Source organism: Anastrepha obliqua, chromosome 1 (assembly GCF_027943255.1).
Source record: "Anastrepha obliqua isolate idAnaObli1 chromosome 1, idAnaObli1_1.0, whole genome shotgun sequence".
NCBI lineage: Eukaryota > Metazoa > Arthropoda > Insecta > Diptera > Tephritidae > Anastrepha > Anastrepha obliqua.
The window spans coordinates 135,707,103-135,730,831 of record NC_072892.1 but is presented as its reverse complement, the minus strand read 5'-3'; the positions used below and the strand labels follow the sequence as shown (position 1 = coordinate 135,730,831).

Sequence of the window (23,729 nt, the reverse complement as noted above, 5' to 3'; positions counted from 1 at the left end):
TAATATAATTATAGAAGCACATTTCATGCTTCTCCATTATTATGTAGAAACCTTTATTTTTTAGAAGCTGGAAAAAAATGACAAGCTATATAATCTAACAAAGCTATTAGCTAAGTACATGAGGGCAGCTATTTAAAGTATTTATAAATATATATAACTCACCTGCAAAACAAATTTCTGGTCAATTACACGTTTGCCTATAGTCGCTTGAAAGTCTTGCGATTCCAAAAAACGCAGAAATACTTCATAGACTAATTGCAAATGTGGCCATGAAGCTTCTAATGTTGGATCATCTTCTTCAGGATCGAAATCTGGGTTTTCACTGGGAGGCAGTGTGCGGAACAAGTTACATGATATCTAAAATAAATTTTTTTTTTTATTTCCAATATAGACTCAATAAAGAGCATTTTTGCATTGCACTCACCATACGTATAATTTCTGGATACACAGGTTCCGTGAGCACGCCTCTACCGTGTGTTATATAATTGGAGAGGTCATTTAGAGCAGCTCTCTTAATTTCTTTACCTTTTAGATCCGTTACTGGATCCATAAAGTCAAAAGATACACAGCACTGACGTAACTTGCGAATGAATAATTCTTCTTGTTCCAAACTCGAGCAATCGGCTAATAAATAAATCAAGAAATTTTAATTAATTAATCAAATAATATTAATTCCTCAATTATAGTTGTTGTTGTTGTAGCAGTAAGTTTGTCGTCACTGTAATGTAATCAGCGGTCGTCTTCGTCTAGATCATCTATCGGTAGACCCAGGAAACTAGCTCTTTCGACAGGTTGGGTCCAGAAGGAGAGGGGTGTTAGAGGGCGCATGTGAAAAGGTGGTTAGTGTCGTGCGGGGTGTCTTCACATGCCGGACATATGTTTAGTATGTCGGGGTCGATTCTGGATAAGTAGGAGTTTAACCTGCTACAATATCCAGAACGTAATTGAGCCAAGGTTACGCGGGACTCTCGGGCAAGTTGGAGCTCTTCGTCTGCGATGGGTGGTGGTTGGACTCCGATAATGGCATTCGGGGGTCGGGAGCTTAGGAATGTGGGAATGGGCTCCCGATGAATATCGTTTATGGTCTCTCTCTGTACACTGTCGTATCCAGTAGCTGTCTGTCTGTTTTGTCTTGAATCTCGTCCGCGTAATTGAGGAAGTGCCTCCTGACGTGCCTGAGAGGTGGCTCAGGCTCAAGCAGGTGTCTGCATGGGTGAGGCCTACGGCAACATCCTAGCAGAAACTGAGCAGTTTGTTATGCTCCTTCACAGGCAGCATATGGGCCTCGTCGTGTAGGTGTTGTATCGGGGACTCCCAATATTTTAAGGTTGTTGACCATCGGAATTGGTATGTCATCGACTTTTACCTTAGTTGCAGCTTGACCTCAATTATACAATAGTATTTTTATGTGGTGGCAATAGAAAGGGAAAAATTATTGCTTAATATGCAAATTTGTTTTTGTTTATTTTAATTTCGGAACTAACCCGCTCATTTGCCGCAAGACCTTGTGAACTTGAAAAATAGTATATTATTGTAACGCAAAACTTGGGAAAAAACATTTTGGCTACATGATCTGGGTAATATTTACGTTTGTTCAGGGTTTTTATGTCACAGTTCCGAACTATGACACTCAGAATCTAATGATTTTAAAATTCAAGTGCTGTATTTAGAAAATTTGAAATTTGGCCTTTAAATTACCACTACCGTCTTTCGGACCGCAATGAAATTTAATTTGGATTGGCTGTTAATTTTTGGAATCAAGCTAACTCACTCATAGACCATGAGAGTTATCGTTCCCACGACAGTGGTTTCTACGTTACCGGAACGACCCGGATTTATATCCGGTCCAGGTCTGTCACTCCAACAGCATTCCCCGTACATGCATGGGGCTTATGCTGCTACACCAACAAAAACCATGAGTTATAGCTTGTAACGTCAGGCGTTTAATAGGAGAACATGCCAGTAGATTAGGGCTATTAATGGCTATAGTAGAAGCTGTCAGGATATAGAAGAGGAAGGGACAGTGGGACACCTTCTATGCGGATACATGGCTCTGTGTAGAAGACGGTTGAGACTGTTCTGCCTCTCTTTTCTGGACAAAATTGCGAATCTCAAACTAGCTAGTAAAGCCAGCTTTTTAAAGGCCACACAATGTTTTAGAGAAAACCAAGTAGAGTAAGGTTAGGATAGTTTCAGTGGTATCACAAGGAACGGACGAAAATTTTATCTGAAGTCATAATCGAGACATGCATTTATCAAAACAGAAAAAAAAAATATTTTTATGGCTTTATAAATTTTACCGAATTGCAGTAATTTTGCTTTAATTTAAATTTCTTTGGAAAATTACCGTTATATGGGAGGTGGACGTGGTTATCGAACTATTTATTGAAAGATATTAACTTTTGCTCGAGATTTTTTTTTTGTGGAAAGTTACCGTTATATAGAAGGTGGATGTGGTTATCGAACGCTTTATTAAAATATGTTCATTTTTGCTCAAGCTATCGTTTATTTATTTTTTTTTTTTGGTATACTACCGTTATATGGTAGGTGAACGTGGTTATCGAGCTATCGTCGTTCTGAACTTTTTGGTAACCATGGTTTCTATTTCGATTCCTTTATCATGTAAAATACAACCGTTATGTGAACTAAATTATAATACCTTTACGCATAAGTGCGCACGAGTATCACAATAATTTGACTTCCGGCTAAATTGTAACTCGCAAATGCTTATTGTAGCATAAAATAGTGTTATTTCTGTACCTTCTATTTGCAACGAATAGTCATTCGATGGCAAGAATAGCGAGTCAAAATGAATATTAAACCTTAATCAAACAATCTCATGTTTAGAGAACAGTTTGCTTGATATGATTTGGATTAGCGATTAAAAGTTTTAAACGTTTTCTTAATAGACATAGATTGATTTGAGATTTGCACTTCGATCTCATGGCCTTTTGTGCCCTCCACTCATCACAGTACTCCATACAGACCCAGCTCCCTTATTAAACTGGATTAAGCGTATGTCTTAATAAGAAGAAATATACCTATCAATTTAAACACATATGAGTTGAATTTTTTGCTTAAACGACACGCAATAGACAAATCAACAAAACTTACTAAATTATCGGATAAGTCGTAGAACAAGTGAAATTTAGAATTGAATAAGTCACTAAATGTAAATATTTAAATGTTGAATATTCTTTGATAAAAAGGCAGATATGTAATTTGCACACGTATAACGTGGCCATGATATACATATGTTATAATTTATAAAAAACATTTGTTACGGCGATCTTGCGGAAAACTTCCACTACATATTTTGTTATATTTACCTTTTAACGGCGGCAGCTGTTGAAGCTCCACATCCTGAGAATTTCTATAACGCGAGGAACCCTGACTTTTTTTACTCTTTTTCTTTAATGAGCGTTTGGCAAATGGATCAATTCGATCAACAAATGTTCCCGATGACATTTTCCGGCTTTGTATTTATTTTTAGCTGTACTTCTTATGTCCTCTTGCGAATCTGTTCTACAAATATTTATATCTGGCAAAACTGAATCAAAAAAGGCTAGTAGAATTTTCTGAATGATGCCACCACTGGCTATTTTGTAGATATTGACGCTTTCTATGGAGACGTGATTATCAATGCATCCAATTACTCCATGTACATGTACTTCAGAGCGATGTACTTCAGGATGCTTAATTTAAGTTAGTTCCAAGCCGATTTGATGGCCCCTCTTAGATAAATATAATTTTACACATATGTATATATTTATATCAAATAACTTTCTTCTTTATTGTGAATCCCGCTTGTTTAAGATGAATTATGTTCCTTTCACTAAGTGTAAGCATCCAGTTATTCAATAATCACCATTAACTCTTTTCTTTGAACTATAATTCGTTGAGTTTTAATTTTCTAACGCTCTCAAATCTTATAAATTCGAGTTCTGGAGAGTAGTTTTCAACCAATTTTGAATAGTGTAGTGCACAAACTGTAAGCTTTAGTTATGGATAAGTATATTAAATAAGACAGAGATTATCTAAACATAACAAATAAATAAAAAAAAAAACAAATGTTAGGCTAATATTTAAAATTAATTATTCGGCAAATGTTACCTTAATAGTGGTGCGAATACAATTATTTAGACAACTGCGCTTGTTATAATTTTGTTATTTGACGCTGCTTAGTGGAGGGAATTCTTCTGTTGCGTATCCTTTTCTTTTTGGTATCTAATACTTTACTTAAGCGTCTACGTTAAATATACATATATTAAATGTTGGGAATAGTGTGAACCTTATCTCCAGATGAAATGGCACATTGAATGCAGTTCTATTGAAGCTTTATACTAATTTATTGTGTTGGTTATTTGAATATTTTAAGTTATGTGTTTTACTGTGTAGTTTATATGCAATGCCTGTGTTTGGAATTGTCTGTCTGCCAAATTGTTTCTTGCTCGGACACACGCTTACCTAGAATAGTTATGTATTATTTTATCTATTCGCTGTTAACTTATGGTTTTCTTTAACTTACTTAGTAGTAACAGGATTGAACTGCCCGTGTGTCCTGTGGTATTGAAATTTGCAAGGTCAACACAACTTTATTGTCGACATTGTATATTATGTTAGCGGACCGGAGAACAAAATCGATGTCCTTTTTAGCTAAACAGAGCGATGGAAACCATTACAATAATATTTTTCATCACAGCTCACTGAAATTAAAAAAAAATAAAAACAAGAAAATTAAATGATGCAATTTGATTCAGCCGTGTAAAAAGTATTTCTTAATAAAAGTGGAATAAGTAGTTCCAGATGATTAGTAGAAAATATAGCTAAGAACGTTAAAATCCAGACTGGAAAAAGTTGTAGTTTTGTCATATTTACTTTATAATTTATAAGCGAATGTTTTGACAATCATTTTTAAATAATAGTAGGTAATTATCTAAATTATATGCCCACTTTTTTCTTCCACTTTCAGAACATTCAGAAAAATTTAACTTTTTGTTTTTTTTGCACATTCGTGGGTATTAAAATATATTATCTGCATGAGCCAAACAAAGGAATGTATAAGATAAAGTTTTTTCTTTTTTTATCATAGAATATAATTTTAGTTAATAGGTCCACACATGAAGACACACCGCACGCACTCACATCTTTAAAATTTAAAACTGGACCTCAGAGTTTGTTTACTTGAAAGGAAAGTATAAAGAAATTAGCATACATTCACGTATTTACTGTAGTAATATCACATTCAACGAAAATACAAATAAGTAATTCGTTTACCTTGTTGCGGAGACTTACAAATTTTAACCAGTTTTTTATGTGAAATACGTCACAGTGGACTGTACCAACTTATATATATGGATGTTTTGCTCGCGAAATCGCATTTTTTACTTTATAATTCAGTGATTTTCGTCAAGGAAATGTCACAGCTTGAAACCCATATTGCATAAACAAAATAACTTTTGACATTTGTCAATTAAAGAGATTTAAAATAAATTTGAGCACAACCATATAATATTTACATATGTATGTATGCATGCCGATTAAAACATATAGGAGACTCCGAAGGTAAATTGCACATCTTTATAAAATACATTTTTCAAAATGACAGTTTATTGAATTCCGAATACAACTCTTCGTATTTGATGTCATGCCATTTTAACTTATTTTTAATATTATATTTTTTGTAAGAAATTTTAATATCTTTCATTCGAAATAAATCACGTACACATACTGGCAGGTAAATACACATTCACGAACACCAATACACGTGCCTGCACAAGATACGTCCTCACGAATGAAAGTAAAACGATGGAACGAAAGACGTAGAAACATGAAAAAATGCTACATAATCAATAATCTAAAAATAATTAAACTCAAGTTAAGCAGCGGAAAAACTATTTTAATAAATATTTAACTTTTATATTCATTACGAACTGTGTTCACTTGCTTTTTCAACTTAAAATCGTTGTGATAATGTTAAATTTGTAGACTTCATTTTTTGTAAGCCCCTTTAATTAAATTCTATTTTTCACTTTATTCAGTCCTTTGGAATGTTTGATAAAAAAGTCAACACTTTTCCCGTTAATTGCACAGATAAATGTTAAATTATTTTAAATCGTTAAACTGAAAAATAAACTATATATATATTTTACTATACATTTTCTCTATTATATATAAAAGACATTTGCTCTTCACTGTTTTACCGACAATGACGACAACGATAAAAGAACCAATTTAATTTTTCGTTCCGTACATGTGTTATGTGGCCTGTTCGCTCGTTTGTCAATTTTTTTCTTCTACATTTACAACCGTCAATGCCTTCGGTAATTTGCACAAATGTACAAACAGAAACTAAATATTTTTAGTTGCAATTTCCTTTTCCACTCGTTCATTTGAGACTTCAAAACAATGCTGCCAGAGGCCTATATAAATTTCTTCACAATCCAAAGAACTTTAAAATTTAGAAATAGCACAAGGATAGGATAGAATACGATTACTTCGTGTCACACACGACTGGCATACACCCTGCAGTGAAAACATAGCATATATTTCATATACATATGTAAATTGGAAAATGTATCTTTAAACAAATTTATATATAAGAAATTCTCTAAAGAATTTTGCATTTAATGATATGAATAAAAATTAATTCAAAATGTAATCCATTCAATTCTCCGGCATTATGAAACTATCAGAATTTTCGTATTCGCGCTTTGTTACTAAATTTCTCACAACTAAATTTCAGCTAGTATTCTCATTTACTCGTTAACATTTACTCGTCACTTATAATAGTTTCACACGCTTCCCATACACTACATTCGTTCATTCAATGTTTGCTTTCTGTGCTATTTCATTTGTCGGCACCAATTCTTGACAATATTACGCATAGTTGCCAACTTTGTACTTTAAGTACTAGATTTAGTGCCTTTTTGAAAATTAAAACATCAAAAAATTGTTAATACCTTGTGCCCTTTTTAGTGTTTATTCTGAACTCATAAATAGTTAAAATCATTAAATAATTTCAAATATTTATTTCTACTTCAAAATTCATCTATTTGAAAATGTGGCAAATTTTAATTAATACTTAAATACCGGTTGTCCCTCGACCCTTGTTCCCACAGCAGTCGGTTCTACGATACCGGAAGGACACGGATTTATATTCAGCCAAGGACTCTCACTCCAGCCACATTCCTCTAACACGTGTGGGAAATGTTCATGCTGTTACAACAACAACAAAAACCGTTTCAGTAAATGCTTTTTTTCTCCAAATAAAACACGGACTAGAAATACAAAATTTACAGATGTAAGCGACGCATTAATTGCATCAAAACTTTTATCAAAATTTAAAAAACAAAAAACATATAACGAAGTAAATTTTATGGCCACTAAAATTAATTAGTGATATAACTTGTACATTTTTATGTAATATATCTATGAAGGCTTCAAAGATATTTTCTTCTCTAAGGACAAATTGCAATAATTAAAAATTACAATACCTTCAGATTATCATACGAATTTAGGATTACACAAGTTTATATCCGACCAAGAATTGTTAGCAGCAATTTCTTCAAAATACAGGAGTTAAAAAAAAAATGCGAGAAAGATCTACAGCTAATGGTATTTTATTTCTAGCAATAATATGCACAAGTTCGTCAAAAAGATGTACGGGAAATGAGAGATATAATTTGTGGGTGTTGAATTTTTCGAATGCTAATCTCATAGGAAATACGCAACATTTTCAAGGGCCTTTGGCAATGTTTGCGTAATGTCGGCATATAATGAGGTAAACTTTTTTCAAGAAAGGAAGACACTATAAGAACTGTGGCTATATATTTAGAAGCAGAAAGTCAGGTAGGATATGAATTTGAAAAATTCAAACTATCACAACGTTGCGAAACTATATATATGTATGTATGTACATACATATGGATCTATAACATGTCGTTTCCACGACAGTCGGTTCTACGTTACCCAAACGACCCGGATTTATATCCGGCCAAGGACTGTCACTCCAGCAGCATTTCCCGTATGTAAGTAAGGGGAATGTTTATGCTGCTACAACAACATAACATGCGCGCACATTCTACGCCTGCTACAAAATGAGACTTAACATCTGTCATATTTCATTTTGACTTTGTCCCGTTTTCCGATTTGGGCACCTTGATTTCGTTTTCAAAATAGCAGCAAGCAAATCGGATCGTTGCATCGAGCATGCAAATGGAACGGTAATTGATGAAAATTGGGTTGAAAAACTACGAAATGATAAGACAGCGATGACAAGTAATTCGAAAAGACTGATATGTTTTTACAGTGAAATTCGAAAATGCAGAGGTGGTCAAATCAAATACAACTATTGCCATATTTTAGGATCACTTTTTTTTGTTAAATTTTGTAGAATGTTGTTAAGACCACCGTAGCGAATGGTTCGTGTGTAACTACCATTCGGAGTACATAGATTCGAACCTCTGGGAATGAAAAACCAAAATGAAAAAACATTTTGTTCTAATAGCGGCCGTCAGACAGGCGATCTTTCCGAGTGTATCTCTGCTATGAAAAATCTCCTCATTAAAAAATATGTGCCGTTCGGTGTCGGCTTAAAACTGTAGATCCCTCCATTTGAGGACCAATTTCAAGACGCACGCCACAAATAGGAGGAAGAGTTCGGCCAAACACCTAACAGAAGTGTACGCGCCAGTTATTTTTTATTGAAAATATAATAATTTTAGTTTGGTGCGGGTACTTTTACATAATGTTTTCAAAGTAATCAAACTCCATATCCTTAGAGAAGCAAATAATTAAATTTTTTATACCAACTTAAACATGTGTGGACAAAAAAAATACAACTTTTTTAAAACAATATGCAATTTATGTTAAACTAAAACTTTTTAGCAATACCATTGTTTTTATCACTACTTTTTTCCTGGTTTTGATGCAATTAAATTATCGGTGGTTTTCATCGGAATATTGCCAGGCCTTTTGGAGTCTATTAAAGAAAGTTTCGCCATTTTTTACGCTACTAGTATCTATTCGCTATTATCTAAAAGTTCTGATACGGGTTGAAACCGAAGTAGTGGTGGTCATTCCATTTCATATACATTTTTGGCGCTAAACCATGATTTAAAAGACTTATCCGTGTGTCTCGGGACATTATTCTGTTGGGAGACCAACCACGTTTCCCACACCGCATATGGCAACATAATAGTCTCTAAAATATTTGTGTGCTGATATTGGTGCATAATTCCTTTATTTTATATAATAACTCAACTCCGCTGGCTGAACAGCAACCTAAAATCTTACGTTTGTGTTTTACATTTTCTGACAATAACGAGGATAATTTATCAACTGACCTTCGCACATAACACATTCCACCGCTGCCTATTAAATTAAATGTAGACTCATCAGTGAAGAGAACAGTTTTCCATTTGCTAACTGACCAATCCAGATGCGATTTAAGACATTTTAAGTTTTTTATGCTGGACGGCAACCTCGTAATGGATGTCATTTGCAAATTTCTTTAAAGATTTGTGACGGTTTAATCTCGAGATGTTTCCGCCTGTTGCACTATCTAGGTACTATTCTGTCTAGTCCTTTAACTTTTTTAGCGTAGTAGTTGTTGTTGTTGTTGACGCAGCATAAACATTCCCCATACATACAGTGGTGGCCTTATAATTAGAAACGAGATAGCAGCATTTGATTTTACTAATACAATTTTAAAATTTATTTCGCCACATAATTTTTTTTTATTAGAAATAATACAAAAACAAATAGTCTTTCAGTTTAACATAAAAACTGTTCACCATTACTACAATCCTAAAAAAAAAAAATAAACTTAATACTAAACACAAATTCATTTTGGTCAAATAATTAGAAACGACAGGGAAAACTTAAAAATATCTTCAAAAAGTTCAACAAAATTAGCATAACTTTAATATTTTGTGGGGTAACCCTTATTTTTTATAACATTTTGGAGTCTTCTCGGCAAGCTTCGTATTAAATTTTTGGCATCTTTCAACAGATATGCTCTCCCAGCTTCGCTGCACCAATTGAAACAATTCATTATTATTTCTCGGGCTCTTGTCCTTGAGATCTTGTTTCACAATTGCCCATAAGTTCTCAATTGGGTTCAGATCAGAACTTTGCGGTGGCCAGTCCAAAACATCAATATTTTGATCCAAAAGCCAACGCTTTACTAACCGTGAAGTGCACTTTGGACCATTGTCATGCTGGAAAATGTAGTGAACCGGCATGTTCTCAAAGGAATATGGTTCCATTACACTTTCCAGAATGCTTTTATATTGATGTTGGTCCATGATTCCGTCAATGCGCACAATTGGGCCCAGGCCACGCCAAGAAAATGCTCCCCAGACCATAATAGATCCGCCACCGTGTTTCACTGTTTTCACAGTATACCTGGGGTTCAAAGCTTTGCCTGGAGGATGCCTCACATATGTTTTTCCATCAGATTGGAATAAATTGAATTTCGATTCGTCACTCCAGAGAACTCTATTCCAGAATCTTGAATCTTTTTTGAGCATTTCCTTAGCAAATCGTAACCACTTCATAATATTTTTTTTTGACACATGCGGTTTTGTTTTGTGCGATGCACCCACGTAGTCCCGCCTCTTGTAAGCGCCTTCTTATCGTCCGAGCGGAGACTTCTACGTTTAATTGCTCTGCAACTTCGGCTTTTATATCATGCGAAGACATAAAAGGGTTGCTCTTGCTGGTCCTACAAATATGCCTATCATCCGCTGGAGTTGTTTTTCGAGTCCTAGGCTTCCTGGCTGGCGTTTCAAAGTTCCTCGTTTTTTTGTACAAATGAATTGCTCCGAATACCATTTTTTTGGAGCAGCCAAACCTTTGTGCGATAGCCGACATTGCAATTTTTTCCTTTTTGTAACACTGAACAATTAACTCCCTCAATTTCGGGGAGCATGACTTTTTCTTACCCATTCTAACAATTGAGATGAACTAAAATTACAAAAGCTAATCTATGGATTTTTTCAGTATACTTACTTTAACACTAACTCCAAGATAAATATAGAAAATTTAAGAAAAAACTGCGCGTTTCTAATTATGTGGCCAGCCAAGAAACACATTCAGAGAAACAATGTGAATTTTTTCAGAAATCAACCATCAAATATCAACGTGTTTTTCTAACTACAATGTTCATCGCCTATTCTAAGAATAACAGTGCTCATAATTCACAGTGCACGTCTTCCAAAAATATGCACAGTGATTTTATTTTTCTTAGCACATCGTTTCTAATTATAAGGCCACCACTGTATACGGGGTATGCTGCTGGCTGGATTATAAATCCAGATGCTTCCGGTTACGTAAAACCGACTGTCGTGGGAACGGGTTTTGTTTGGAACTGCATTGGTTAGCCGTAAACACTTTCCTTGTTTTAAGGAACTTAGTAATTAATCTCGGAATCGTACTTTTTATATATTATTATATATGTATTTTGAAGAAATGCTTTTTTGTGTCATTCCTTCTTTAAAATCTGCAATCACCTCTTTCTTGTCTCTTGCCATCACAAATCTAATAAACTTATGCTTAGATAATTAATGATTTTATATCTTTTGTATAATTTCGAATTATTTCCTATGCTATATAAAAAAATTAATTATTTGTTTCTATAAGGCTGGATTTGGTTTAATTACAATCATTTCAATCTACATTTTACAAAATTCAACTTAAATATGCAATAATTCTAAATATGTATAATAGGGCAATAGCTGCATATCATTTGGCCACCACTGTACATTGGCATAACAGCAGATGGTTTTTATGAGAAGCTTTTCCACCGCAGGAAATCGCTCAGATGTTTGCCTTTGCCTCCCTGGAGACGCTTGCTACTAGAAAAATCTTGTTCTACCGTTTTGTTGTTATATATGGGGCTCGATCTCAAGGTTCACTGCCTGTATGTCACGCATACACACATTCGACTATATTTTAACTCATGCAAAAATTGCAAACATACAGTATCTTAATAATTTCGTTTTCAGTTTAACATTTTTCCAAGATAAGTAGTGTTTTCTCAGTGCGGGTATAATGGAAAATAAACCTGGCAATTGCAGAATAAAAACAATAGTGCAAATTGTAGATTTCATAAGACCGAAGGTATCGCTGAAGCAAATGTGTATATGTGTGAAAAAATTAATATTAGGATTTAAACGACCAGGCGTATGAAAAAAATTAAATATAAAAGGAATTGTCAAGATCGAGGTAAAAATTTTTTTGTCCCTAAAACTTTGATTAACCAGCTTCCTCCTTTCTTTAGAGCTTTGAGTCATTCTTTTCCCTAATTCTTACACAGAATTGCTCATCGAATCAATTGTTTTTAATAACAGTTCTCGATGGGACCGTTTCCACGACAGTCGGTTCTACGTTACCGAAACGACCCGGATTTATATCCGGCCAAGGACTGTCACTCTAGCAGCATTCATCTTATGTAAGTATGGAAAATGTTTATGATGCTACAACAACAACAACATGGGATAATTTTGGTCGCAAACTCTCTGAGGACTTATGTTATAACCTAGACAGTGCGTGACGGTAATTGGAATTTAATACTCAATTCAGAATTATCTGAGGAATTAAGTACAATTAATGCGGATTGACAAATCGACTTCTCATAATTTAAGCGGAATAGGGAAATTTTTGATGGCAGCATTGACGAAAATAATGAAACTTTTAAAGAGAGGAACTAGAAAGACTAGATGCAATGATAGTTTGCTCTAACTCGTTCGAAATTACATTAATTGTTTTGATTCTCCGAGCAGTTTGAGAAATTGCAATTTAAGATTTTTTAACACTAGAACTACGAAGATTTACCATATACCTATTTCAACTAACCGGTCATTTTGACCGGTTTTTTTGTTTAACTACACAAAACAGTAGAAATTTAGAAATAAAACTAAAAATTCATAAGATAATTAAATTTTCAAGCAAAAGAAACATATTTTATTCATTTATTGTAATTACATAACATAAAAAACATAAATAAGATAATTTTAAGTTCTTGGCTTCATAAGCGCCACGCGCAAATAAAGTGGCCAGAAAAGCGTTGAATTTTTCTTCTGATAAATCCAATTCTTCACCAGTAACTCGTAAACCTTCTTGTTTTGTGCATGTTATGATATGATGTATAATATCACGATTAATTAGTAATGAGAAAGCACTACTCACAACATTCTTTACAATTTTTTTTTTTTGCATATCCTGTAGGTCCTACTTTTTGTTTGAAAATGGTATGTTTTGGTTTTCTCCCGGGATAGGATCCAGCTTTGATTTCATTCCAAATAGTTCCATTAGCAATTTCAGTTTGCTGATCTTCACTCTCATCGGAATAGGATGGAAATCTTACACTTTTTCTTTTACATACCTTGAGTATGTTCTCCTCTTCACTATCACTGGATACATAGACTTTCTCTTTATCAAACTGGACCGCTGAAATATTTGTTGATTTGCAGACAACTTCGGATATATCTTCGCATATATTTGTTATATCTTCAAGAAATTTTGTTTTTTTCGAATGTGACGCCATTTTCAGGGTAATAACTTCTAACTGAAAACAATAATTTTATTTCCCTTTCTAATAATGAAAAAAATATTCAATCAGAAACCACTTACAATGCATGCAAGAATAATGTGAGATTATAAAGAAATATTAAAAATATTCAATTTATTGTCATTTGCAACTATACACGGTAAGTAAGAATACTAAATTGAAATGTTTATATGCTACGATTTATGATAACTTATCAGTATAGGGGTTACAGACTGACTGTAGAAATTGTATTCAAATTACGGATTTAGTATAACTGTATATACCATATTACAGTTATACAAATTTTCGCATAATATATGGAAAACGCAAAATCTTTGAATTCCGGGAATTTTCCATATTCAAAAAGAATATTTCAAGAATATACAAAAAGTATTAATGATATTTTTATGACCGATCAAAATGACCGGTTCGTATATTTAGGTATAACACATAGTTAACTCTGAAAATTGGAAGCATACGAACAAAATAATCTATAATATTATTCTATACACAAATTTAATAAAAATCATAACATTATCGAAAAAAATGTAATTGGAATATTTAGGAGGAAATGGGAAATAAATGTTCCAACCGGTCATTTTGACCGGTTCGTAGTTCTAGTGTTAAGTAAATAAATATTTCTTAGTATCAAGGCAGCTAATAACCGTATTTGTTAACTGCGGTCCATCTTTTACTAAGAAACTATCCAATAAACAAATCAGCTGTTCACTAATCCGCGAAACAACCGCCTATCACACTACAATTTTAATTCATTCAGCATCATTTTAACTCGGATAAGCACCTGTGGGCGTATGTAGAGACCAAGTCACGGAAGTGCCCAAACACGTTTGGTGATGCGATGTTTAGTGGCATAGCCATATGAAGACAACTTCTGAATAGCATACGATTGCGGAGCTATTTTCCTACACCACACAATATCCGTAAATATCAAATTTAACAGCTTTCTTCCCTAATAATAATAAAAAACGAACAAATGTCTAAAGTTATATTCCTATTTAAGCCAAAGAGCATTCATTATAGGTGGTAGAACCCATCCAACACCGTATGGAACATTAGAATTGTCTCAACAAAAGAAAGTAGAATAGAAAAAAGAAAAGGACAAATGTGTTGCACCGCCGACCAGAAGTTGGAGCTAGAAGTATGCGACGATGGTGCTAATGGAATGACCTTTTGAAATTCCATTGTATGATCATCCGTATGTCGACGACGGAAGAAAAAAAAGCGAATCAGCTGGTCCACCCACACCACCAATAGATTCACCTTGTTTTTAAACCATTTACAGATCCAGAAGTAAAAACACTCTCAGCTGACTGTCAAAGTTGCCCACAGCTGAGATCATCTCATTCCAACGCTCTTTTATGTAACATGGTTGCACAAAAAATGATTAATTTTCATAGGAAATCGTATCAAAAAGTCTAAAAAATTATTCAGATAATTTTCAATAAAAAAAAAACATTAATATAGCTAAGAAATATATTCAAAATAATTGTTATTGTAAAATTTCCTAGTCAAAGTTATTATTTTGCATTTTTTCCTATTATTTTAATGTTACCACAAAAATTCAGACCATCACACACTTGCCTGTCTGTCAAACTCACACCAGGCACCCTGTCAAAAAATATGAAGAAGAAGAGTGTTTTTATTGAATTTTTGTACAATGGTTTAAGCACTGCAAAATCAAAGGTTAATTTAATTTCTGTGCTGACGCCACTCTAACGTACATACGCGCAGATGCATGTGTGCACGTTTTATTCCACATTCCTAGTTTTCCACTCAATTTAACTTATTCTTACTATTCTTTATGTTTGTTTATTTTTTGAGCTGACGTCACAAACTTGGACTTGGAAAGACAGTCTTGGTTTCTATTATTATTGTGTAAATGGATGTGTTTCATTAAAATATCGCAGATTGTCACTCACATAGTGCGGAAGTCTTCCTCTCTCTTCCGATCTCTTCGTTTAATGTATAGTTATTCTTATTCACAATAAACTTTATAGTTCTTTTTTGCATTTTTTACAGTTTATCAATATATGTGCTTCTCATCGTGAAGAAGATAGTTGAACAATATATGAAGTGTGATTCAACGATAGACATATAGATTAGGGTTATACATCTTCTCCCTAGTTATCTACTTAATGTCGGGGAGACATATGCGTAGAAGCGGACAAATTATTCGCACAAAAATTTATCTAATAAAAACTTAACAGAATTATATTTGAAAGCTATAAAATTACTCACACATTTCATTTAAACACACAAAATATAGTTTTGTCTATAATTTAATATTTTGTGAGCAATCCTATCTTGAAATACCTCGTTTATTCTGTTTTGCAAGGTTTGTCAAGGTAGAACTCTGGCGGGGTTGGGAGAATATGAGGCATATGACGTACAATTATTTTGGTGGGAGTGGGGATTCTTCCAGTAATTCCAGGCTAAAATGTCTTATCTTTATATTCATTTGCGATTTCAACTAGCCCCTTTTTTCATTGACTGCTTTTTTATATTAATAACTGGCTGTACGTGAGACTCTTCAACGACCAGCATGCACATTTCGGATGGACCTTTCGGAATGTGGTGAGTAATTCCTATTGACTTCTCTAGTTCAATATGTTTCTTGCACGCAGATATACTTAAACAAGACTGTACATCTTTACAGTAAATCAATATCTCAGAACCGATGGACCAGAGGGTCTTATATATCCGGCAAGATACCGACAGTAAAACAGCGTCCTAGAGATATTTTATGATTTTATAAATGACAAAATCAAATGTGTGGAATTTCTGACCTTAGTGAATCTTAATAGATGCGTATTGACCCGAGTATTAATAATCTTAAAAGTTATTAACAAAACCACTTTTATAATGCTGCTCGTTTCTATGACTAAATACATGAAAGTAAATAATGTTAGAGGTCAAAGATTATTTTTTCTTTACACATGGCAATAAATATATTTTAACTGTATCTACCCAAAGAATTCGGTAAATATTGGCAATAATTTAAATATGTGTATTATTAGTATGTATAAAAAGTTTGAGTGCTGAACAAAAAATTAACCAAATTATGTATAGTAGAGCCATTCTATTGAAAGGGAGCGAATATTGAATGTTTTATAAAGTGATAGAGGGTCAATTACTTTATATTGCAGGATATACATATATAAAGAAGTGAAGTTTGACCCTTAAGTCTATTTACTTTCTGGTAAAAAGTGATAGAAAGGGGCAGTATTATTAAAGATTTTTGTTAATAACTTTTGAACGGTAAAAACAAATAATTTCGCTCCTTCAGATTGTTAAAACTGGGGTCAATACGCATCGATTGGTACCAACGTTGACAATTTTCCCACATGGCCCACTAAGTAGATAGTTACATGTTCTAAACACCACCGACCGGGTTTATTGAGCGGAGTTCAGTAATTTTCTCGCCGAATTTCTAAAGCACACACACACAAATAGTTCCAATGATTGATTAAAAAATGTATACAACTAATTTGATTATCGACTTAATTTTTGACTTTTCCCTATTAAATATTACCTGTTTGCCAAAGAAAACGATTGATTTTATCCTTTTTCGCCGATTCCTCGTTGCTCGCTTTACTTCAACCACAACTACACTTTCAGCAATGCCCAACCGTTCGCTTTTGCTGCGCAAATGTCATCAAATGTCAAAACGCCCGAGCAATATGTTAAGCGGCGCTGATGGTGACGACTATTGCTTTTTAATATTAGCCGATTGTTTTTACCTGTGGTACGGATTTATATTTTCCCAAAAGATATTTTTTAGTCACTTATTATCTACATCAGTTTGTTTTTCGCTTTATAATTCTATAATTTCGTTTTCTTTGATTTTTACAAATTCTTTGCACTCACGACAGAATCGAAAGCGACACCACCTCTGCTGCCGACGTCGCTAACGACAGCAAAAACAATGCCGTGGAGAAGACCGAACAAACCTTTTTCTTCCCGTTAAAATTTGTTCGCATTTTTCTCCTCGTTAGCACAATTTTTAGGCTGCTTACACTCGCCTTTCACATGCGATATTCTCGGGCAAATTCCCCAATTTTCATAAAATACATATAGCAAAATGATTCAAGCAACTAGTTTCACTATTATTATACTTTTCTATTAAACTTTGTTACTTTTAATTGTAGGAATTTACACAAAATCGCGGACAGCGCCTTTGATCGCTTGTAAAAAATTTTTCTTTCGTTCACTCTGAATCAGAAATGGAATACATTGAGCTACTTTCGTCATTTTTGAACAGGGTTGGAATGAAATTTTTTAAATGGTACCAATGCCGTTACGAATTGAACTTTTTGCTATCAAATTGTACTAAATTCTTGTTTTCTGAATTAGTATTATCTTTATTTGCTAATTATTATTATTTTTATTTAAAAACCACACACTTTTAGATATGAGTAAAAATTAGTTGGTCAATCGAAAGATAATTTCTTCATCGCGGTAGCGTCTTTTCACATATTTAAACAATTACTTGCTTTTCTAATTCATATATTATAATCACAAGGCCCTTTGGCTTTGAAAAATTCTTTTTTTTTCTCAAAGAATAAACTTAATAACACAACAAATGCTTTTAATTATATTAAGCTGATTAAAATATTTACAACATAGAATAATGCTATCAGAAGAATTGTATCAAAATTGTCTTCGCCTTACTTAAGTACTTTCCAAATGATATTGTGTTTGGAAAAAAAGTACAATTGCATCGAAAAACCCAACCCTGTTTGTACGGAATGAGACAATTCTATGGTGGGTTTCGTTAATATTTTGAGCTATTTAGGCGGCCATTTTCTGGTGAAATAATGCCAATTAAAATAAGGTGGCCAGCATAATGCGCAATAAATGTTGATTTAAGTCCAATAAGAGCTGATACATATTTGTTTAAGCACTTTAAAGATTGCTTATTAGAATTCTGCTATACTATGAGGTGTTAGGATATAACGCAACTGCTTTGTAATGTTTTTTTGTATATAATATTAAACTAGAAATGCAACCCTGTAAATCCACCAAAGAACACAGTTTAGTACACCACTGGCCATGAATAATTGCTTAGTAAATTTTTAATAGAAGTGATATTAAAAGCCTTGAACAAAACAATTCCATCATTATATTAAACGATATTGTCCAAAAAAGCACGTCTAATACGCAAATGATGATAATAGTTAACACTTCAAAATAAACACGGATACAAACTAATTCATACATAAACTGTATTACACCTCAAGCTAAGTGAAAAGTTACAAGGACGTGCCATGTCCTCATTATCAGCTTCTGCAGAAAATGTGTCTAGCTCGGGCGGTGGCGGCAATGTAGAGCAAGGTGCTGGTACTTCAGATGGGAGCTCAAGCATGTGTTTAGAGCTGGCTTTAGAAGGTGAAAGATTGTGCAAAGCGGGTGATTGCCGCGCAGGTGTGGCGTTCTTTCAAGCAGCCATTCAGGCTGGCACCAACGACCTGCGCACTTTGTCCGCCATCTATTCTCAGCTGGGGAACGCTTACTTTTATTTAGGTGATTATACCAAAGCCATGCAATACCACAAACTTGATCTCACACTTGCACGCACTATGAATGACAAATTGGGCGAGGCCAAGTCGTCGGGAAATTTGGGCAACACTTTAAAAGTCATGGGACGTTTTAATGAAGCTGCCATTTGCTGCGATCGCCATCTTACATTGGCACGCCAGCTAGGAGACAAGCTATCAGAAGGTCGCGCTCTCTATAATTTGGGAAACGTCTATCATGCTAAAGGCAAACATATGGGTCAAGGAAATCCTGGTGACTACGGCGATGATGTACGTGAAGCTCTAAGTAAAGCAGTTGAGTTTTATCAAGAGAATCTAAAGCTGATGAGGGAATTAGGTGATCGCGGTGCACAAGGCAGAGCTTGTGGAAATTTAGGCAATACTTATTACTTGCTGGGTAAGCAAATATTGGCATAAATTGTAGATTTTTGCTTAAGGACCCTTTTTTTACAGGTAATTTTCAAAAGGCTATCGAACATCATCAAGAGAGACTATGTATTGCACGCGAATTTGGTGACCGCTCTGCTGAACGTCGTGCAAACAGTAACTTAGGTAACTCGCATATCTTTCTGGGCCAATTTGAAGAAGCGGCAGAGCATTACAAACGTACGTTGGCATTAGCCATGGAGCTTGGAGAACGTGAAGTAGAGGCGCAAGCTTGTTACAGTCTCGGAAATACATATACTTTGCTTCGTGAATTTTCAACAGCTATTGACTACCATTATCGCCATCTCGCTATAGCTCAAGAATTGGGTGATCGTGTTGGAGAAGCACGCGCTTGCTGGTCTCTTGGCAATGCACACTCGGCTATAGGAAATCACGAAAAAGCACTCCTGTATGCCGAAGCTCATCTTAATCTGGCCATAGAATTACAGGATCCGGTTGGCGAAAGTACAGCTAGGGTAAATATTTCTGACCTACGCAAACTGCTCGGGCTACCAGCTTCGCCGATTGACTGCGAAGAACGTTCTATTGCATCGGATATTTCAGCTGGTATCGTTCAACGATCTGATAGTTCAGGAAGCAGTCAAAGTCGTATGGTAGGTACATTCCTTTTTATATAAAAGTAACCAGGCAAGTGCAAAATATTTATTTTATTTATTATACGATCAAACTAATATTAATAATGAAAATACTTCAAGAAATATTTGGATACGAATACATTTTTTTTTTTTTTTGAAATTTTATAGGTACGAGTAAGACGCCAAAGTATGGAACAATTAGATTTAATAAAAATTACTCCTGATGGAAAACGTGCAGACCAAATAAATGCTCAAGACGAAAAACACAATCAAAAGGGAGTTGCTTCGAAAGCCAAAGTGCAGGATGAAGATTTCTTTGAACTTTTATCCCGTTCTCAGTCTAAACGTATGGATGACCAACGTTGCTCAATTAAAATTGCTAAAAATCCACCAAATACGACATTACCATTAGGAGAAGTATCATCATCTGTCATATCAAGTTCGGGTGTTACACGTAAGCCATTGGTGCAACAAAACTCTTTGGCCAGCGGCAGTAGCACCGATGGCGGCGCTACTTCTGGTATTAAATCGTCTAATAATTCAAATACCGCTTCTGGTCCTATCTCAGGCAGTAATCTTGGGCATGGCCAGTTGGCACGTAGTGCTACAACTACTCAACAACCAGATGATGCCTTTTTGGAAATGTTAATGCGCTGTCAGGGTTCACGCTTGGAGGAACAGCGCTCTGAACTGCCACGTGCCAACATCACAATGGACGCTGAGGCACCACCACAAGCTAACGCCTCAGTTGGTGATCGCAATGGGGGCGCAAATGGCAGCACTGGTGGTAGGACCGTACCCGATGAGGACTTTTTCTCATTGATCATGAAGGTACAAAGTGGACGCATGGAAGATCAGAGAGCCGCAATACCTGGTTTTGGAGGCTATCCACAACGCAACACAGGCAATGGAGCGGCAGCGGGTGCTACAGGCGCAAATTCTGCTAGCAATGCTAGTAATCCGAATGCAAAGTAATTTTGCTGTATGTATGTATTTGCACGTATTTGAAAATTACATCTAAAAATATGTGTCCGATTTTACTTAATTTATTATTCATCAGTGTAATTTTGTCATGGATATTAGAAAGACTAAGCCCACGACAAATGAGTATAATTGTAAATTTTCAATTTTACCAATTCGGTTTTTAATACTTGCAACTTGCAAGTTTACATTTTTTAATTCGCCGAAATTAGAGCAGCATTAAATGAGCTACGTATTCAGTTGTCTAATCTTTTGTATACAGATTATATTATATTCTCATGGATTGTGAACTATTTGTGAAATAGGATGACAGTGTTTCTTCGCTTTAAGTGCCACTTAATTTTACAAAAGTATTTTCAACCTCAATTTACAGAAACTAATTTTCTTGTTGGAGCCTCAATTTTTTTATATAAAAGTAACGTAATTTTGATATATTGTCATTTTTCCTAATTTGCTTACACAATCAACCATATCCATCCTGGTAATAATTCTCATGTGCTTCCTATGGCTCCGATTAAGTTGATGTCATTGGGAAGGATGACGCGCACAAGAATAGTCACAGCTCCGAATTAAAAAAGAAATGCAAAGAGGTTGAATTGAATGTAAAAAATGGTATGAATCAATTTATAATTTTTATAAAGGCGTTCCCTATTAACCATTTTAATCGTCATAAAATACATACACATACAATCACAATAGGCGCTTTGTGAAGATGTATTTAGATAACCCTCAATCTCTTGACCTATTTTTACCGCGTTTGCCGCATTTTTGCTGTCATTTTGGAAACAAAAAAATTCTCCATAATTTTTTGGGTAATAGTGCTGAAGTGACTGTGTGCTGGGCAGACTGTCTCCGGAGTTTTCACTTATTTCGTTTGCCGACAGCCCTGCATCTCTTGATTTCGGAAGCCATTCACCAAAACAATTCGGAGGGAGGATATTTAAAAATATATTTTCCGCAGTATATGCCACAGTCATGCCCGAATATTCATACGCACGAATCCTTTTCTCATGCATATAATAAATATTTAGAATTTAACTTGCACAAGTTTGCAAAAATTAAATCAGATTTAATAAATCTTATTTCACAATACATTGGCACAATTACAGCCGCTAAAAATATTCATACATAACATTTCTATACATACATATATCAGTGGATATAAGGATATGATATTACATACACATAAGCATGTTGAAATTCATTAAGTATTATGAAAAAAGATTGAAATATGTATGTCCAAAACATACATACATATATAATTCTGACTCAGTATAAAGTAAAACAAAAAACATTCTGCAGCAAAGATAAGATTTACAAAGCTGTGTCACATGTTTGCAAATTGACTACCATTTTATGAAGCATTTTAAACAAAACATTGTCAGTACTATTAAGAATTTTTACAAAAACAAAAAAAAAACAGAAACAAAACATATGTGTTTAGCAAACTCTCAAAATGATTGACGAGATTTGTATACTAAAAAGCCAAATTAATGTAATATAAATTTACTAAACCTAAATAAATATTATTTTATCTAATAAGAACTGTCTATATATACTACTTCAAATTTCGTTCTGGTGATTTTTCACTCAAAGATGAAAAACGCTCTAGTCGTCCAGTTGAAGTTGATGACGTCCTAATCAAAGCAATAATCGATTCGGATCGTCACGATACAACACGTGCGATTGCAGAGAAGCTTCATGTATCACATACTTGAATCACTTAGAACAACTTGACTGTGTTCAAAAACTCGATACATGGGCTCCTCACGAACTGAAAGAAAGGCATTAACAGCTGCGATTTGCTAAAGAAACGTAAAGAAAATTATCAATTTTTAAAACGACTGATAACTGGCGATGAACAATGGATTGTCAATATCAAGCGGAAAAGATCGTGGAGCAGGCCAGGTGAACCAACTCAAACAACATCAAAAGCTGATATTCATCAAATTAAGGTTTTGTTATCAGTTTGGTGCGATTACAAATCAATTGGCTACTTTGAACTCTTACCACCCAACCGAACGATCAATTCTGATGTCTATATTGAACAACTAACGAAATTAAACAATGCAGTTAAAGAAAAGCGGTCCGAATTGATGAATCGAAAATGTAGTGTACTCCATTATGACAATGCAAGGACACACACATCTTTGGCCACTCGGCAAAAATTATTGGAGTTGGGTTGGGATGTTTTGCCACATTCACCATATAGTCCTGAGCTTGCACCATCTGATTACTTTTAGTTTCGATCTTTACAAAACTCCTTGAATGATAAAAATGGTTTTATGAACGTGGGATTATGATGCTGCCTGAAAGATGGCCGGAAAACTTTAACAACTGCCCTGTCCACATATAAGGCATTATACGCATATAACTCATTATATAATTTTCATAAATTATTTTATATAGATGCCTGATTGAATTATTAAAGGTTTGCTCACTTGTGACATTCAATTTTTACACTCCCTTACCAAAGGTTGCATTTAAACTATTAATATGCAAAAAAAATAGATCTTCTTCTTCTTAATTGGCGCTATAACCGCTTACGCGATTTTGGCCGAATTTAACAAAGCGCGCCAGTCGTTTCTTTCTCGTGCTAACCGGCGCCAGTTG

At 34.4% G+C, this 23,729-nt stretch overlaps 2 protein-coding genes across 7 annotated transcripts in view; one reads left to right on the top strand and one right to left on the bottom strand.

Annotated features, from left to right (window-relative positions):
• Window positions 1-17,791, bottom strand: part of LOC129236257 (serine/threonine-protein phosphatase 2A 56 kDa regulatory subunit epsilon isoform) — a 30,533-nt gene extending 12,742 nt beyond the window's left edge. Inside the window, exons 1-7 of one of the 6 annotated variants that reach the window (XM_054870527.1) lie at window positions 17,444-17,791; window positions 17,109-17,316; window positions 4,529-4,706; window positions 4,114-4,467; window positions 3,330-4,037; window positions 425-624; window positions 163-357 (exon numbers count right to left, since the gene is read on the bottom strand). In XM_054870527.1, coding sequence (XP_054726502.1) covers window positions 163-357; window positions 425-624; window positions 3,330-3,468 — 534 coding nt within the window. In that variant the 5' untranslated portion in view covers window positions 3,469-4,037; window positions 4,114-4,467; window positions 4,529-4,706; window positions 17,109-17,316; window positions 17,444-17,791. Of the gene's footprint in view, window positions 1-162; window positions 358-424; window positions 625-3,329; window positions 4,038-4,113; window positions 4,468-4,528; window positions 4,707-6,157; window positions 6,180-6,203; window positions 6,290-17,108 lie in introns of those variants that run through there. The other 5 variants (XM_054870526.1, XM_054870528.1, XR_008581647.1 and 2 more) reach the window with 5 other exon arrangements.
• Window positions 17,792-18,565: 774 nt separating this feature from the next.
• LOC129236256 (G-protein-signaling modulator 2) lies at window positions 18,566-21,847 on the top strand. Its single transcript, XM_054870525.1, has 3 exons — window positions 18,566-19,510; window positions 19,567-20,153; window positions 20,304-21,847. The coding sequence occupies exons 1-3, from the start codon at window positions 18,844-18,846 to the stop codon at window positions 21,108-21,110; spliced, it is 2,061 nt and encodes a 686-aa protein (XP_054726500.1). The 5' UTR covers window positions 18,566-18,843; the 3' UTR covers window positions 21,111-21,847.
• Window positions 21,848-23,729: the final 1,882 nt, after the last annotated feature.